Source organism: Cherax quadricarinatus, unplaced genomic scaffold (genome assembly GCF_038502225.1).
Source record: "Cherax quadricarinatus isolate ZL_2023a unplaced genomic scaffold, ASM3850222v1 Contig121, whole genome shotgun sequence".
NCBI classification, from domain to species: Eukaryota; Metazoa; Arthropoda; class Malacostraca; order Decapoda; family Parastacidae; genus Cherax; species Cherax quadricarinatus.
The window spans coordinates 290,001-310,226 of NW_027195147.1; the positions used below are offsets into that span (position 1 = coordinate 290,001).

Here is a 20,226-nt window from a genome sequence, read left to right on the forward strand (position 1 = left end):
TTATAAGTGCTAGGGTTATGGGCACTCCCGAGCTTCAGAACCTTGCATTTATCTACATTGAACTGCATCTGCCACTTTTCTGACCACGAATTGAGTTTGTCTAAATCCTCCTGAAGTTCCGAGACATCAGCCTCTGAATCGATTATTCTACCTATCTTCGTGTCATCAGCGAATTTGCTTATGTCATTAGTAATTTCCTCGTCAATGTTATTTATATATATAATAAACAACAATGGGCCTAAAACTGATCCCTGCGAAACGCCACTTGTTACAGATCCCCATCAAATTGTATCTACAAGCACCTGTCTAATTTCATTTACCTAGTATGTAGGCACCAGGGGGTTAGTCGACTAGGAAAAGGTCCCTAAGACCACACTATCAATAATGAACAGAGAACTGATAACGTCTCTGAGGTTATCAGTATTAGAAACAGCGATTAAACGCTGTTTCTAATACAATTAAACAAAACAAAGGCAGCTTTACCATCTCTGAAGTCTTAGCAAGAATCCTCCTGAAAACAGTAAACCCTGCCATCACACAGTCTCTCCTGTTATACTACACAAAGCACATTACAGAGAGTGAACACTGAAACAGACCTTCTCTATCCAGCCTCCTATAGAAATATTTGTCTAACCAATTTTTGTTACCCAAGTAATAGCTTTTATATCCTTTTACTCATGTGCAAGTTAATTGTTCTACCATATTGTATTACTACTACTACTACTACTACTACTACTACTACCATTAGTATTGCACCTCACTCTGAGCCTATATATACCCTGTGTGTCCATGTACTGTTTGTAACGGCTTGACAAAGCTCCTGGAGAGCGAAACGTTGCCACAATAAAAATATCACATTAGTTGCACTTGTGTCCTTTTACTTTACATATTGTGGGTAATTCTGCCAACATTATTACTTTCTGGAATCAATAACGCCTCATAATTTCTTCACCAATTTACTCTTCATATTTTTTCATTAAACACTTAATTCGGGAGGATTATTCAGCTCCCTAAGTTGTGGATTCTATCCTCTAAACACATTCGAATAGATTGATGACATGGTCGGTGAAGTGGCAGAGGTAGTTTAATATAGACAAGTGCAAAATCCTAAGCCTTGGAAAAGAAAATAACCATGGAACTTATAAACTAAATAATGTCTAAGATGTTACTCTGACTGCGAAAAGGATTTAGAGGTTTTGGTCAGTAGTAATCTAACAGCGCATTTGTTAAGACACATGTGCAACAGTTAGGTATGGTAGGTAAGACATAGGCAACAATTAGGCAACTTTATTTCGAAACGTTTCGCCTACACAGTAGGCTTCTTCACTCGAGTACAAAAGGAGAGATATGAAGACAGTGTAATCAGTCCATCACCCTTGAAGTCGGAGATTTGAGGTTGTCAGTCCCTCAGTCTGGAGAAGAGTTCTGTTCCATAGTCTGAAACAATCTGAAGAAACAAGGTTGTTGTTGTTGTAGGTTTGCCGGTACTTCCGGCCCGGGTCTTCTCCAGATGGCGACCCGGCGGTGGCCTCCCGGGCGAGGGGTGTCGTTCATCTTCTGTATTCTTTCTTGGGGTCCTCCGGTTGGAGGGTGACTTCTTCTTCTGCCTTGCGGTGACTCCCCAAGTGGGAAGTGTCTTCTCGTTTAGCATCTTCAGCAGCACAGGAGGGCGGAGGCAGCAATTACAGAGTTCGTTTTGGAGCCACACCCCAGCTTTAGCAGGCAGCAAAGTGCTGGGGAAACTTGTCTTCACGGTGATTGATCATTGACAGTCCTCCTAGGTGAGGGTACCGTCTTCGGCAGCCCCATTCTGGAGAGTCCTGAATTTCTTCCTTGTGGTGTAGTCGAGGGCCACAAAGCGGTGACTTTTTGAGAATAGGTTGATCAGGGATTCAGTGGTGAATGATCGAGTTGAGTCGCAGGTGAACTTGACTGTCCCGTTGTGGAGGCGTTGAATAATTTCTGGAGTGTTCATTGTGTTCTCATTCTGGTTGGTTGTGTAGAAGTAGTATACACCAGGCAAGCACTGGACTTCTTGTGAAGGAGTGGCGGTAGTACGTAGGGATGCATCCCAAGGCTCTTGTGTTTTAACCTTCTTGGCTGGTGGCTGAGACGATTGAGGTGAAGCGTCCGATTGGTCCGTTGTGACGGAGGTGGAAGCAGGTGCTGGTGGACTCTCATTGGTGGAATCGGTCGGCGTCTCAGTGGTCTCTGATTGGTCCATCTCTGTGTCGGGAGGAAGGTGTGGTAGCGGTGGAGCAGCGGTAATGTTGGCAGTGGATTTTATGATCTCTGTGGAAGGTGGAGATGCAGGGAATGTGAAACCAGGCATGCTGTTGAGCTTGAAGAGTTGGTTGATGGTGGTGTTGAAGGAACCAGGTTCAGCTACATTCTGCACATGAGCATACATGATGCAGTAAAAAATCTTGGTGGAGTCGCCAGCAAGAGCTGGCGAAGAAGTTGTAGATGCAGCTTGCGTGGCCTGAAGAATCTTGGTAGTATCTGCTTGAAGCTTGGTAATAGCAGCATATGTAGTCGCTTGTGCAGTGGGTTTTTTTTGTTGTTGTTGTTGGAGTTGTTTCTTAAGTATATCTCGTCTGGTTGGGCACTTGGCAGCAAGAGTATGGTGATCATTCTTGCAGTTCAAGCATTTAGGTGGAGAGTCAGTAGTGCACGTCTTGAAGTCATGACCTTCTTAGCCGCAGGTGGAGCAGAACTTATTCTTGGCAGGGCAGTCTTTGGTGGTATGTAGGTATGAGTAACAGTTGGAACACTCTGGAATTTGATGGAATTTTTCTGCTTCGATGAAGACTGGATTGATGTGGAAGTAGTGAATAGCCAGTCCCTCAGCGAGAGCTCTGGCTGCCATGTTGACGTCACTGAAGGTGACCTTCAGCATGGAGGAGGCATTGGATATTTTGGTAATGAATTCCACCTTGGCCCAAGGGTTCTGTGCTTCAATAGACGACTTAATTTCTTCGGTAGCCTGGACAGTGATGAGCCTGTCGAGTCTCTTGAGGAACACAGTTCTCCTGGCCCTCAGAGCTGGGGAAGTCAAGACAGTAAATTCCTGGTCTCGTAGAGTGGTTGTAGCAGTGGTGGTAATGAGTTTTTCAGTCTCGGTGTCGTCAGTGCAGACGACAACGAAGGCCTCTTTGAGCGACAGAATCGCATTAAACTTGACTTGCAGTCTGCCACTGACGACAGCTGCAAGTGCTAGCTTGGACTAGTCATTGACTGTCCCACTCTCTGGTTTGATCTTTACCCTGTTCGAGAAGTGCATAGTGAAGTGTGGTCTACGTCTGCTGTGAAGAAATGCTGTCGTGATGTGCAGGAACAAGGGACAGTGTGGAGATTTATATACTTTCGGAAGGAGAGGTGCAGGGTGGTAGTAGAGAGAATGTAGTCACTGAGAGGTCACGTCCCTCTCAGATCCAACAATTCTCACTTGAAAAAGTTGTCCAAGGTGTTTTCTCTTCTGTACCAAGATGCCATTGTGTTGCAGTGTCTGACAGAGTGAATATCAAAATGGTATACAATACCGACAGGTTGGTAGGCAAGACACATGGGCAACAGTTAGGCAACTTTATTCCGAAACATTTCGCCTACACAGTAGGCTTCTTTAGTCGAATACAGAAGAATCAGCAGAAGCTTTAAAGATGTAAAGACGATGTTATCAGTCCATCACCCTTCAAGACGTAACTTTGAGGTGGTCAGTTCCTCAGCCTGGAGTTTTGCTCCGAAGACTTGAACAATGTGAACTTGAAACAACAGTATGAAGACTTATACACTGTCAACTATTGAGAGGTCAGATCCAGGTCCTTCTGTTTTATATGCGTCTTACCTATTAAATGTATCGGTATTTTATACCATTTTCATTTTCATTCAATTGCGTAAGTGTTAGCAATATAACGAATAGAATTCTTAGTATCAAGAAGTATTAACAGAAGTCCTCAGGTTATTCTTCAACTCCATATATCATTAATTAGGACTCAGATTATGCTGCTCAGTTCTGGTCACCTTATAACAGAATGGACATATTGCTAGGTAAGACACATATGCAACAGTTAGGTATCTTTATTATGAAACGTTTCGCCTACACAGTAGGCTTCTTCAGTCAAGTACAGAAAAGTTGAAGAAGCCTACTGTGTAGGCGAAACGTTTCATAATAAAGATACCTAACTGTTGCATATGTGTCTTACCTAACAACCTGTCGGTATTTTATACCATTTTAATGTTCATGGACATATTGCGCTGGAAAACCTACAAAGGAGGATGACAAAGATGATCCCATGTATCAGAAATCTTTCCTACGAGGACAGACCGAGGACCCTGCAGCTGCACTTTCTAGAAAGACGTAGAATTAATAGAGATGTGTTGGAAAAGATACTCATGTGCAGTTCATGACATTTACGAGATGAAACGTTTCGCCACGAGTGGCTTCTGCAGACTCGTAGCGAAACGTTTCCTTTAATAAATGTTCTGAAGTGTACATAAGTATCTCTTTCCACATCTTGTCGGTATCACCATACCATATTTAAGGGGATGTTACCGAGATGTCTACATGGGTGAGTGGAACAGAATTCTTCCTCCGTATGCCATTCGTATCGTAAAAGGCGAGTAAAATGCTGGAACGCAGGCGAGATATATCATAATCTATACCTGGAAAATCCTAGAGGGAATGGTCCCGAATCTTCACACAGAAATCACTCACTACGAAAGTAAAACCTGGGCAGGCGGTGCAAAATACCCCCAATGAAAAGTATTGGCGCCATTGGTAAACTAAGAGAAAACGCCATAAGTGTCCGGGGCCCAAGACTGTTCAACAACCTCCCACCAAGCATAAGGGGAATTACCAATAAACCCCTGGCTGCCTTCAAGAGAGAGCTGGACAGATACTTAAAGTCAGTGCCAAATCAGCCGGGCTGTGGTTTGTATGTAAAGTAAAAGGACACAAGTGCAACTAATGTGACATTTTATTGTGGCAACGTTGTGGCAACGTTTCGCTCTCCAGGAGCTTTATCAAGCCATTGATAAAGCTCCTGGAGAGCGAAACGTTGCCACAATAAAATGTCACATTAGTTGCACTTGTGTCCTTTTACTTTACATATTGTCGGTAATTCTACCAACTTTATTACAATGTGGTTCGTATGTTGGACTACGTGCGGCCAGCAGTAACAGCCTCGTTGATCAGGCCCTGACCCACCGGGAGGCCTGGTCGTGGACCGGGCAGCGGAGGCGTTGATCCCCGAAATACCCTCAAGGTAGCAAGGGGCTATTAACACCACCTGTATAAATTGATAAATTTAAAAACGCTTTCGTTTTTCTTAAAAAAATCGTTTTTATTTTTGGGTCACCCAACCTCGGTGGGATACTACCGGTTTGTTCGAAAGAAAAAGTGATTGAGGTGTATAAATGGAAAACAAGGATAAATAAAGAGGAAGTAAATAACGTGCTAAAATATCTAAGTCAGGACTCTCAGCAGTGTGTTCAAGTTGGTAAAATTTAGATTTAGAAGTGATACAGAAGATGATTGGTTTTGTAATAGACGTGGCGTAGAAAGACACGTGAGCCAGCACTGAGACATATTGATTAGAAAACGTTTCGGTCCTGCGACCTTGATCACTTCTAACACTCAGAGAATAAAATGACAGTATATATATATATATATATATATATATATATATATATATATATATATATATAATATACATATATACATATATATAAACACTGATCTCTGGCTGAAGGAGACTCGAACGTACGAACCTTTAGTGCTTTACCTTGTTCCAAGGTTCGTAGGTTCGAGTCTCCTTCATCCAGAGATCAGTGTTTGTGTATATTTCGCCTGCTCTTGCGAATTCCTTGCATTGTTAAAATCTCTAGTAAGGCTGATGCATGCAGGGGATGAGATGAAAAGCTGTAAGCCTTCTCCCTGAAAGCTGGCTGCCTTGGATCAAAGTCTAGCACAAGCTGGACTCCAAGGTATTGGTCCAGTGTGGGTAGATTGGTAAAGCACTGCGTACCTTGTTCCAAGGTTTGCCTGACTATCATGTATGCTGACGTCTTTGAAATTTTGTAGTCTCCAGTTCTATGGTGTCGCTGACGGCGATTAGTGAGGCTTCCAGGCATCTTCGGCGTCTAAGGTCTTGTTCGGTGAGGACGAGTTGTGTCTCATCCCAATTCATCAAATGTTCCGTGGAGCTCCTGTGGAGGAAACGGGTACCTTAAATCGTCTGTTGTTGGCTTCTGCCTGTTTCGCCTACATATTTCTTAGGGCAGTATCCACACGGGATGGTGTAGACGTCCGCGGTGGAAGTTAGAGGTGTGGGGCTGTGTTTCATATTGAAATTTTTGATAGACAATGTCCCAGGACCGAAAGGTTTTCTATTATGTCCTATTGTTTGTTCACGTGTTTTTTTAAGCCAATTTGTCAGTATCAGTCACCAAACGCCATACGAAAATAAAACTGAGGTTGAGCGTAACAAACTCCCGAGTTTGTGTGGGTGAGCTGGACTTGCCTAGCACGGGCCAGTGGACCTGCAACAGTGCCCCTTTTTTCTTATGTTCTTATGAGTGGAAGATATTCCCAAGTAGCGTCACTGATGATGTTAAAACTTAAGTTTGCTTTAAAACAAGGATTGGAGAGTTTTATGAGTGGGTGTAGTTAAGTGTGAGTAGGACCTGCCTAGTATGGTTCAATAGAATCTGCCTAGTATTGTACAGAAGGACCTGCTTAGCATGAGTCAGTGTGATTTGCCTACTATGGGTCAATAGGACCTGCCTAGTATGGGACAGAAGGACCTGCCTAGCATGGGTCATTAGGACCTGCCAAGCATGGGTCATTAGAACCTGCCAAGCATGGGTCAGTAGAACCTGCCTAGCATGGTACAGAAGGTACGCATTACCTATCATGGGCAAATATGCCCTATCTACCATAGGCCAATACGATCTGCCTACCATGGGTCAATATGGTATACCTACCATGGGCCAATATGCCCTACCTACCATGGGTCAATACGCCCTACCTACCATGGGCAAATAGAACCTGCCTAGCATGATGCAGGACTACCTACCATGGACTAGCATAACCTATCATGCAATAAATCCTGTCCAGCACAGGCCTACGTATGTTACAAGCTCCAGACAAGGTGACGAGGTCCACCCGGAGGCTGGCGTGGAGGTCGGAGTGAGTCACTGTTGGATATTTTGGTGATGATGGGTGGGGAGGATGTGGCGTCACACCTGGACCTCAGACAGTCACGTCTACAACACAGATAATAGCCACTGGAGGCTCGAACAATAATGTTTACGTCGCTTTTAGTAACACTAAAGCCGAAGGCAACAGGAAGCCTGCTGCTTCGACAGTATCTGTGTCTGCGTCACCAACGATGGCGTCCGGAAAAAAAGTCACAGGGAAAAAAAATCACAGAAAAGAAATCACAATTTTGGCTAGGAAAAAAGTCACTGGAAAAATGTCAAATTTTATTAAAGTTAGGTTATGTTGTGACTTTTTTTCTGATTTTTATAGTGATTATTTTTCTGTGACTTTTTCTCCTGGTTTCTCTACGACACACTCATGCAGAAAAGTAAGCTGCGACATGTCTTTGACCAGTTTCAAAGTTTTTTTCCCCACTGGTTCTCGTAGTTCGTCTTGAAGCCAGACTTCAATCACCTCTGGTGTATCTCAGCTCGATTTCATGTTTTTTCCCACCTGGCGAAGCCTGGCTTCACGTAAGGATTTCGTGTTGTTTTCTGTTAAATCCCTTGTTAGAGTTAACCTGATTACCTTCTGTTGCACAGGCGCTGTATGATACCTACGGTGTTAACTCTTCATAATAATAATAATAATAATAATAATAATAATAATAATAATAATGGGGCTATTTATATTAAAATTAATCATTATATTGACGATCATATATATATATATATATATATATATATATATATATATATATATATATATATATATATATATATATATATATATATATATTATAGAGAAATAAGTTTACTGAGTATTCCAGGAAAAGTATACGGTAGGGTTATAATTGAAAGAATTAGAGGTAAGACAGAATGTAGGATTGCGGATGAGCAGGGAGGCTTCAGAGTGGGTAGGGGATGTGTAGATCAAGTGTTTACATTGAAGCATATATGTGAACAGTATTTAGATAAAGATAGAGAAGTTTTTATTGCATTTATGGATTTAGAAAAGGCATATGATAGAGTGGATAGAGGAGCAATGTGGCAGATGTTGCAAGTATATGGAATAGGTGGTAAGTTATTAAATGCTGTAAAGAGTTTTTATGAGGATAGTGAGGCTCAGGTTAGGGTGTGTAGAAGAGAGGGAGAATACTTCCCGGTAAAAGTAGGTCTTAGACAGGGATGTGTAATGTCACCATGGTTGTTTAATATATTTATAGATGGGGTGGGATTAAATTATGGGGAATAAAATACAAAATGGGAAGTGACACAGTTACTTTTTGCTGATGATACTGTGCTTATGGGAGATTCTAAAGAAAAATTGCAAAGGTTAGTGGATGAGTTTGAGAATGTGTGTAAAGGTAGAAAGTTGAAAGTGAACATAGAAAAGAGTAAGGTGATGAGGGTATCAAATGATTTACATAAAGAAAAATTGGATATCAAATTGGGGAGGAGGAGTATGGAAGAAGTGAATGTTTTCAGATACTTGGGAGTTGACGTGTCGGCGGATGGATTTATGAAGGATGAGGTTAATCATAGAATTGATGAGGGAAAAAAGGTGAGTGGTGCGTTGAGGTATATGTGGAGTCAAAAAACGTTATCTATGGAGGCAAAGAAGGGAATGTATGAAAGTATAGTAGTACCAACACTCTTATATGGATGTGAAGCTTGGGTGGTAAATGCAGCAGCGAGGAGACGGTTGGAGGCAGTGGAGATGTCCTGTCTAAGGGCAATGTGTGGTGTAAATATTATGCAGAAAATTCGGAGTGTGGAAATTAGGAGAAGGTGTGGAGTTAATAAAAGCATTAGTCAGAGGGCAGAAGAGGGGTTGTTGAGGTGGTTTGGTCATTTAGAGAGAATGGATCAAAGTAAAATGACATGGAGAGCATATAAATCTGTAGGGGAAGGAAGGCGGGGTAGGGGTCGTCCTCGAAAAGGTTGGAAGGAAGGGGTAAAAGAGGTTTTGTGGGCGAGTGGCTTGGACTTCCAGCAAGCATGCGTGAGCGTGCTCGATAGGAGTGAATGGAGACCTGACGAGCTGTTGGAGTGCGAGCTAGGTAATATTTAGTGAAGGGATTCAGTGAAACCTGTTATTTTTATATAGCCGGACTTGAGTCCTGGAAATGGGAAGTACAATGCCTGCACTCTAAAGGACGGGCTCGGGATATTAGCATTTTGGAGGGATATGTTGTGTATCTTTATACGTATATGCTTCTAAACTGTTGTGTTCTGAGTACCTCTGCAAAAAGTGATGTGTGTGTGAGTGAGGTGAAAGTGTTGAATGATGATGAAAGTATTTTCTTTTTGGGGATTTTCTTTCTTTTTGGGTCACCCTGCCTAGGTGGGAAACGGCCGACTTGTTGAAATATATATATATATATATATATATATATATATATATATATATATATATATATATATATATATATATATATATGTCGTGCCGAATAGGCAGAACTTGCGATCTTGCTTAAATAGCAACGCTCATCTTGCCATATAGGACAAGTGAAAATTTGTGTATGCAATAATTTCGCCAAAATCATTCTGAACCTAACGAAAAAAAAAAATATATTTAGTTGGGTTAGGCTTTGTCAATGGTCCAAGTCGGACCGAAACGTCGTCGTAAGCTTCTCTCTTTTATGTGCGGGTTATTTGTGTATAAATTGTTCTTTTTATAATAAGGTTAGGTAAGTTTTCTAAGATTCTTTTGGTGTAAAATTAAAATTTTTTACATTAACATTAATGAAAAAAATATATATTTAAACGTATAAGAGAAAATTTTAGAAAGGACTTAATTTTAAATGAGTTCTTGCTAATTGACCAGTTTTACATATTAGGCACGACATATATATATATATATATATATATATATATATATATATATATATATATATATATATATATATATATATATATATATATATATACATGTATATATATATATATGTATGTGTGTGTGTGTGTGTAGTGCCGAATAGGTAAAAATTGCGTTTTCGGTTTAAATAGCAACGCTTTTCTTGCCGAATAAATCAAGCGAAAAATTGCGTATGCATTAATTTCGCTAAAATAATTTTAAACCTAATGAAAAATATATTTCATTGTGTTTGTTTATTATATTTAATTGGATAAGGCTAAATTAAATTGCACTTCTTATAATAAGGTTAGGTAAGTTTTCTAATGTTCTTTTAGTACAAAATTATTAATTTTTATGTTATCATAAATCAAAAATATATATTTTAATCGCCAAAGAGAAAATTTTAGAAAGGACTTAATTTTAAAAGAGTTCTTTCTAATTGCCGGCGAGTTAGGCCTAATAATCAAAAATGTCTGCCAAACAAGCAACGGAAAATTTCTATATGCAATAAACTTGCGAAAAATCAGTACGAACAAGAAATGGGACGATACCGATACCCAATTTTTGGCCGATACCGGTACTCTTCCTATTTTTTTTTTTTTTTTAGTTTTAAAATTATAGCTGTATAGTCCTTGTGGCTTAGCGCTTCTTTTTGATAATAATAATAATAATAATAATAATAATAATAATAATAATAATAATAATAATAATTTAAAATTATAATGACTGTCGTCACAATATAGATAATGTGGACAAGACAAGTGCAGCTCAGGAAAACATTTCGCCACGAGTTACTTCATCGGTTATTCACGACTGAAGTCACTTGGGGCGAAACGTTTTCTCTGATAGATGTCCTTACCTTGAGGTTACCTGGAGGTTATTCCGGGGATCAACGCCCCCGCGGTCCGGTCCATGACCAGGCCTCCCGATGAATCAGGGCCTGATCAACTAGGCTATTACTGCTGACCGCACGCAGTCCAACGTACGAGCCACAGCCCGGCTGATCCGGCAATGACTTTAGGTATCTGTCCAGCTCTCTCTTGAAGGCAGCCAGCCAGGGGTTTATTGGCAATTCCCCTAATGCTTGATGGGAGGCTGTTGAACAGTCTTGGGCCCCGGACACTTATGGTATTTTATCTTAGTGAACCAGTGGCGCCCCTACCTTTTATTGGGGGCATTTTGCATCGCCTGCCCAGTCTTTTACTTTCGTAGGGAGTGATTTCTGTGTGCAGATTTGGGACCATTCCTTCCAAGATTTTCCAAGTGTAGATTATGATATATCTCTCCCTCCTGCGTTCCAATGAGTACAAGTCAAGTGCTTCCAAGCGTTCCCAGTAGTTAAGGTGCTTGACAGAACTTATACGTGCAGTAAAGGATCTCTGTACACTCTCTAGATCTGCGATTTCACCTGCTTTGTATGGAGATGTTAATGTACAGCAGTATTCCAGCCTAGAGAGAACAAGTGATTTGAAAAGGATCATGGGCTTGGCATCTCTCATTTTGAAAGTTCTCATTATCCATCCTATCATTTTCTTTGCACGTGCGATCGTGGCACTGTTGTGATCCTTGAAAGTGAGATCCTCAGACATTACTACTCCCAGGTCCCTTACATTATTTTTCCGCTCTATTGTATGGCCGGAGTCAGTAGTATACTCTGTTCTAGTTATTATCTCCTCCAGTTTTCCATAACTTTCCACAGTTTGTCGGTATCTTATATAAGGGTATGTTTATTGCACATTGGATATTAAATATATCAGGAAGGTTCAATATTATATAATTAAACTCTGAAATGATAATGTTAATTATTTGGTCTGTTGTATTAGTTACTGGTTGTCAAAGGCACTTGTCGATAGTATGTTTGTGTTCGTATGCGTGTGTGTGTGTATGTGTGTACTCACCTAGTTGTGGTTGCAGGGGTCGAGTCATAGCTCTTGGCCCCGCCTCTTCACTGGCCGCTACTGGGTCTCACTCCCTGCACCATGAGCGTTATCATACCTCTTCTTAAAGCTATGTATGAATCCTGCCTCCACTACATCGCTTACCAGACTATTGCACTTCCTGACAGCTCTGTGACTGACTGTGTGTGTGTGTGTGTGTGTGTGTGTATGTGTGTGTGTGTAACTCTTATAGTCGTGAGGTAGTATGTTAAGATTGATATTTATAAGAACCCACGTAATATTAATAGTTTAAGAAGTATCGGCTGCTAACGGCTGTTTTTAACCGATACCCTACCATAAAAATCGCCGATAACCGCCGATACCGATATTTCGGCGAATCCCTAATCTAAACATAACAAATGTATCTCACCTTAGAGTAGGTCAAAAACCTCACCTTAGAGTAGGTCAAAAACCTCACCTTAGAGTAGGTCAAAAACCTCACCTTAGAGTAGGTCAAAAACCTCACCTTTGAGTAGGTCAAAAACCTCACCTTTGAGTAGGTCAAAAACCTCACCTTTGAGTAGGTCAAAAACCTCACCTTTGAGTAGGTCAAAAACCTCACCTTTGAGTAGGTCAAAAACCTCACCTTTGAGTAGGTCAAAAACCTCACCTTTGAGTAGGTCAAAAACCTCACCTTTGAGTAGGTCAAAAACCTCACCTTAGAGTAGGTCAAAAACCTCACCTTAGAGTAGGTCAAAAACCTCACCTTAGAGTAGGTCAAAAACCTCACCTTAGAGTAGGTCAAAAACCTCACCTTAGAGTAGGTCAAAAACCTCACCTTAGAGTAGGTCAAAAACCTCACCTTAGAGTAGGTCAAAAACCTCACCTTAGAGTAGGTCAAAAACCTCACCTTAGAGTAGGTCAAAAACCTCACCTTAGAGTAGGTCAAAAACCTCACCTTTGAGTAGGTCAAAAACCTCACCTTAGAGTAGGTCAAAAACCTCACCTTAGAGTAGGTCAAAAACCTCACCTTTGAGTAGGTCAAAAACCTCACCTTAGAGTAGGTCAAAAACCTCACCTTAGAGTAGGTCAAAAACCTCACCTTAGAGTAGGTCAAAAACCTCACCTTAGAGTAGGTCAAAAAAATACGTGTTTTTGAAATGTCCAATTTTTAAGGGACTTCAGCCTATTTTGCATGCATATATATATATATATATATATATATATATATATATATATATATATATATATATATATATATATATATATATATATGAATTTATATGTAAAATTGTAGAACTGGTGTGGCTAAGATAGGATAACAAGCTAAGATAGGATAACAGGCTAAGATAGGATAACAGGCTAAGATAGCATAACATGTAAATCGAACTTCGTAAACATGAAGGAGCGAGTAAAGAGTTAAATTTTTTTTTTTTTTGTTCCAGGAATAAAGTTCGGTGGCTTCCGTCTGTCTGATGCTGCAGCAGACCGAACTAGAAGACCACTTCCCAGCCCACTCACCTACAATGTCTGCTGACTGCGAGGCTGTACCGCCACAGCTGCTTCCCACCAGTACTCTGTCTCCCGACTCGCCCGTCACCGCTGCTGCCACTCCCTCAGATCGACATGGCTCAACTGGCATCAGTTACGAAGGGAGAATCTCTGTTATTCCGCCCCTGGGAGGATACGAAGCCACAATGAGAGCGGCAATGGAACTAGATCGCGTACATCTAAGAGATCAACAGGTTCCAATGGAAACGAGTCTTCACTCTGATCGTCAGTGCGATGGGATACAGATTCAGAAGAACTTCCGTCACTTGTACGAACAACGCGTCAGGATAAACGAGGCTAGTCATATGCACGCACAGCGAGAGGATCTGAGACAGGCGTATCCTCAGCCTCAAGATATTAGCGCTCTCAAAGATGAACCCATGACTATATCCAGCGAACAAGATGCGGAAACCACAGCAGAAAATGAATTTAGTCCTCATTTTTCCCAGTCCCATCAGTCACCTGGCGACAGTGCTTATATTCCCAGAGAGCAGTCTCCGACAGCTGGACATTCGCAGGAGATGAGTATTAAGGAAGAGCCAAAACAGGTAGAGGAATCTCAAACTGAAGCTTCGGAACGTGAAGACTGCGATCGGGATAACGATTCCAACACTGTGCTTCGGTTTGCTCGACCTGACCAAAGTGATCCAACAAGATCTCCAATTGAAAAAGCTGGAGAATCACCGGATCTCCCAACAGATTCGGCTAGAATTCAGTCCAACAAGGAGCAGAGTCAGTCTTTCCATGCGTATGATCCCTCATACGGGAATACTGGAAACCTAGAGAGAATGTCTCCCTATGATGGGACTTATCAGGGGATTAATGAACACATGCCATCCAGCGTGGAACCAGATGGTGACGATACCACAGATTCCTGTATGATGAATAGCGACGGTGATATGGATCATCTCTCCCGCTTGCAAAACGCCATGAAGTTATCAGGAGTCATGTCCGGGAATGAAGGGGAAACAGGAGACAAACCTCAACTGTTTCAGTGCCATATTTGCTCATATTCTGGGACGTCTCGCTTTCACTTCAACGCTCATCTTAACACTCACTACGACCACAAGTGTGCAAAGTGTGAATTTACCACCCATACAGAGCCCAAGCTGAGAGAACACATGCAGGAAAAGCACGGCATGAGCGTCGATTCAAACGAGGACCTGGAGAGTATCCGAGTGCCACGAGTCAATGCACAGGGGAAAGTGAAAACATTTAAATGTAAACAGTGCAAATATGTGGCCATTACCAAGGGTGACTTCTGGGAGCACGCTCGCTCACACATCAAGAGTGAGAAACTTCTAACCTGCCCTAAATGCCCTTTTGTTACAGAATATAAACATCACCTGGAATATCACCTCAGAAATCATTTTGGGTCGAAACCTTTCAAATGTAACAAGTGTAATTACTCCTGTGTGAATAAATCAATGCTAAACTCGCACATGAAGTCCCATAGTAATATATATCAATATCGGTGTTCAGACTGCACCTACGCCACTAAATATTGTCATTCTCTTAAACTTCACCTACGTAAGTATGGTCATAACCCAGCCATGGTGCTCAACCCTGACGGAACTCCAAATCCCATTCCCATTATTGATGTTTATGGAACACGAAGGGGACCCAAGCTGAAGAAAGATGATAAAGGAATGCCAATTCTGCCTCCTCATTATCAGATTCAAGCTCAGCTGTTAAAGGCACAGATGCATGTCACCGGGAAGATTCCTTCATCATCAACCTCGCCCCTAGAGAGTCATGTTCCAGCAGCCAGACAGCCAGGTCCCGTCCCACCACCGTCATGCACCAGGCCTCCACACTCACCGTTTTCCTACACTTATCCAAACATGATTGAGAACCTCCAAAGTTCTTCGCCAATCCTTTCTCGAGCTCTTGAAAAGTCCCCCGAGGACCTTTCTCGTCCGCTAGAGGGCCGCGAGCAGTTGCGAGAACTCTTATTGGAAAGAGAACGTGCAGTGAATATTAATCCTATGTCACCAAAGGATGTCTTAAGATGCTCGTTCTGTGACTTCTCCACAGATCGTCGTGAGTTGTTCTCACAACATATGGTGATTCACGCAGGCTCTGAGCGGCGAGACGATGTGGATGACACTCCTAATTCCCCTCAAACAATTGAACGTTCTTTAAGCCCAGAACGTCGTTCCAGTTCACCAGTACGCCCTCCCATTTTTCCACACCAGCAGCCATCATTCACTAACAACGAGATTGGTCCCCTATATTCACCTTTAGCTGCAGCTCACAATCTGAAAGAATATCTAGCTCGCATGAATCCCTTTATTTACCAGCATATGGTGGGTGGACATATTCACCCAGCATTTGGTCTGCAGCAGCACCTACAGCGCTTTGCTCACCCAGTTCTTCAAGGACCTCGACCTATTCTGCCTGAGGAGGAGCACCATCAATCCTCGCCTCAGTCCTCCATTCATCACATTCTCTCACCTAAAGACGAGGATGTCTTGGATTTGAGTAAGGAGCAAACACCGCTCCTGCAGCTCGGCATGGCTAGTGAACTCACACCGCCTCAACAAATTAGAGACACCAGCAAGGAACCTCCTCCTCTTCAACAGAGGAATGAGTCTCAGGCTTCTCTTTCTCCAAATCACTCGTCTCCTCAGTCCTCATCTCCCCCGCGCTCAGAGACGTCAACACCACCTTCAAAGAATCGACGAAAGGGCCGCACTTTCAAATTAGAGCGTATCGCTCTGCGACTTAGCGAAAGTGCTGAAGGCGAGAGCAGCGAACATGACGAAGACATGAGTAGGGAAAATGAAGAAAGCCAGAGTAAGATGTGTGAGAGCCGCATGCCCCCACTCATGCCCATAGCGCAGCATGGCACTACACAAGATACCCAGCAGGCCTGGCAAAGTGCCCATCAATGCCAGTTTTGTGACGTGGCTTTCAAAGACGTGGTTATGTATACCATGCATATGGGTTACCACGGCTACCACAACCCATTCACCTGTAACATGTGCGGTCACGAAGCCACGGACAAAGTGGCTTTCTTCCTCCATATAGCTCGGTCTTCACATTCTTGAGCATCGATTTATCTGCATAGACGCGCTTAACAATTTAGTGATCTCACGTATGTGAGGTGTGATCTCAGAGAAGACTCACTGATCTCGCTGGCTGGTGCTGGGCTCAATGGTGACTGAATCACCAATTATTCCCGATTTAAGTGTGTAACCATGTGCACAAGAGTCATTTAACTCCAATTCCCAGGACCTATATGAAACCTACGGACTTAGCGCTTCCAGATGAAAACTATTTCTCCTAGTTCCCTGTTGTGGGTGCCCATAGGCTAATGGTTGTTGTTCAATGAACTGCATTAAAACGCAGATTCTAGTCAGCTGTAGCAATTGTACATAAAATATAAATATATGTGAGTGTATTCCCTGTAAATTCATATGATGGTTTAGTTCAAACATGTTAGAGAAATTTCCTAATGAAATAGATTGTCTCATTAAAATAGTCTTTAGACTTTAGCACAATTCAGAGAATTAATAGTGTGATTTGAATATTTTGTCTCAGTATTAGTTTGGATAAATGCGGGTATAACATTGTAGCAACTTAGGTTTAAAGTTTATGCAATGAAAGTCTGTTCCACAAAGTTCATTAGCTTCCCTTCTGTTTGTCAAACTTTAAAGTGACATTTACGACAAAGATCGTAGCACTGTTCCTTCACATTGTCCTCTGAAGATATAACGAAAAGGTGTCTGGAGAGATTTTAAGAGCATTAATCTCTGGCTTAAGCCCATTTCAATAGATATGTATCATAGGCCTCAGTTGTGTAGGACTACAAGGCCTTGATGATGAAAAATATAGTAATATTGTATTGGGAACGTATCATTTTAACCGACTGGTTGTTTTATCCGGCTCTATTATGCAATAATCATTAAGTCTAAATGTCACATGAGAAGCACCAGTAAAGCGTATTTTATTAAATAAACCAAGCATTGAGAGGAACTTCCAGTGTGTACACACAAATATATACCTCTAGGAGTATATATACGTATATATACACCTCTAGGAGTATATATACGTATATATACACCTCTAGGAGTATATATACGCATATATACACCTCTAGGAGTATATATACGTATATATACACCTCTAGGAGTATATATACGTATATATACACCTCTAGGAGTATATATACGCATATATACATCTCTAGGAGTATATATACGCATATATACACCTCTAGGAGTATATATACGCATATATACACCTCTAGGAGTATATATACGTATATATACACCTCTAGGAGTATATATACGCATATATACACCTCTAGGAGTATATATACGTATATATACACCTCTAGGAGTATATATACGTATATATACACCTCTAGGAGTATATATACGCATATATACATCTCTAGGAGTATATATACGCATATATACACCTCTAGGAGTATATATACGCATATATACATCTCTAAGAGTATATATACGCATATATACACCTCTAGGAGTATATATACGCATATATACACCTCTAGGAGTATATATACGCATATATACATCTCTAGGAGTATATATACGCATATATACACCTCTAGGAGTATATATACGCATATATACATCTCTAGGAGTATATATACGCATATATACACCTCTGGGAGTATATATACGCATATATACACCTCTAGGAGTATATATACGCATATATACATCTCTAGGAGTATATATACGCATATATACACCTCTAGAAGTATATATACGCATATATACACTATATAAAACAAAAGTATAGTACTTTCAAGGCATGGAACAGTTACTTAGGCTTCCCGGTGCTCAAACCATGTTAGACGCGCACCGCCCCTCAAGGGAGGTTCCTTGATGCTGGTGAGGGGCTCTTGATCTAGGGAATTGGATCTGTGCTCCAGTTCCCTGAATTAAACCTGAACACCTTCCACATCCCCCACAGGCGCTGCATAATCCTACGGGTTTAACGCTTCACTTTGATAATAATAATAATAATAATAATAATAATAATATCTATAAAGAGTATATATATAATGTGTCTGGAATGTATACTGCTGCCCTCAGTGAATATGCTTTTCTGGTGTATTAGTATATATGCTACTGCTTTCGGCGTATATACACTGCAGCTCTCATAGTATATATACTGCAACTTAGCATATATTCTGCTTCTCAGCGTATATACTCAACTGTTCTTTGCATATAAACACTGCTCATCTTATTGCATATGTGTATTGTTGTCAGTGTATAATCACTGCGTATATTTGCAGTGTATATTCACTGTTACTCTTAATATATGTATACTTAGCCCCTCAAGGGAGGTTCCTTGACGATGGTGAGGGGCTCTTGATCTAAGGAATTGGATTTATGCTCCGGTTCCCTGAATTAGGCCTCAATACCTTCCATCACCCCTCCATGTGCGTTGTGTAATCCTACGGATTTAGCGCTCCCCATGATTGTAATATTAAAAATGTATATTTTTGCTCTTAGTGTATATACACTGCTGCTCTTAGTGTATATACACTGCTGCTCTTAGTGTATATACACTGCTGCTCTTAGTGTATATACACTGCTGCTCTTAGTGTATATACACTGCTGCTCTTAGTGTATATACACTGCTGCTCTTAGTGTATATACACTGCTGCTCTTAGTGTATATACACTGCTGCTCTTAGTGTATATACACTGCTGCTCTTAGTGTATATACACTACTGCTCTTAGTGTATATACACTGCTGCTCTTAGTGTATATACACTGCTGCTCTTAGTGTATATACACTGCTGCTCTTAGTGTATATACACTGCTGCTCTTAGTGTATATACACTGCTGCTCTTAGTGTATATACACTACTGCTCTTAGTGTATATACACTGCTGCTCTTAGTGTATATACACTGCTGCTCTTAGTGTATATACACTGCTGCTCTTAGCGTATATACACTGCTGCTCTTAGTGTATATACACTGCTGCTCTTAGTGTATATACACTGCTGCTCTTAGTGTATATACACTGCTGCTCTTAGTGTATATACACTGCTGCTCTTAGTGTATATACACTGCTGCTCTTAGTGTATATACACTGCTGCTCTTAGCGTATATACACTGCTGCTCTTAGTGTATATACACTGCTGCTCTTAGCGTATATACACTGCTGCTCTTAGTGTATATACACTGCTGCTCTTAGTAATCTGAAACCAAGACAAGTAATCTGAAACCAAGACAACAGTGCATAAGTGTTCGCAATAAAGCTAATAGAATCCTTGGCTTCATATCAAGAAGCATAAATAATAGGAGTCCTCAGGTTGTTCTTCAACTCTATACATCCTTGGTTAGGCCTCATTTAGATTATGCTGCACAGTTTTGGTCACCGTATTACAGAATGGATATAAATTCTCTGGAAAATGTACAAAGGAGGATGACAAAGATGATCCCATGTATCAGAAACCTTCCCTATGAGGATAGACTAAGGGCCCTGAAACTGCACTCTCTAGAAAGACGTAGAATGAGGGGGGATATGATTGAGGTTTATAAGTGGAAGACAGGAATAAATAAAGGGGATGTAAATAGTGTGCTGAAAATATCTAGCCTAGACAGGACTCGCAGCAATGGTTTTAAGTTGGAAAAATTCAGATTCAGGAGGGATATAGGAAAGTACTGGTTTGGTAATAGAGTTGTGGATGAGTGGAACAAACTCCCAAGTACCGTTATAGAGGCCAGAACGTTGTGTAGCTTTA

General features: G+C 41.1%; 1 protein-coding gene across 2 annotated transcripts in view; it reads left to right on the top strand.

Annotated features, from left to right (window-relative positions):
- The window catches only part of LOC128704518 (protein hunchback-like), a 175,896-nt gene extending 158,575 nt beyond the window's left edge, over window positions 1-17,321 (top strand). For both annotated transcript variants that reach the window (XM_053799634.2, XM_053799633.2), the window contains exon 3: window positions 13,383-17,321. In XM_053799634.2, the coding sequence (XP_053655609.1) occupies window positions 13,413-16,541 (3,129 nt within the window). In that variant the 5' untranslated portion in view covers window positions 13,383-13,412 and the 3' untranslated portion in view covers window positions 16,542-17,321. The remainder of the gene's footprint in view (window positions 1-13,382) is intronic.
- Window positions 17,322-20,226: the final 2,905 nt, after the last annotated feature.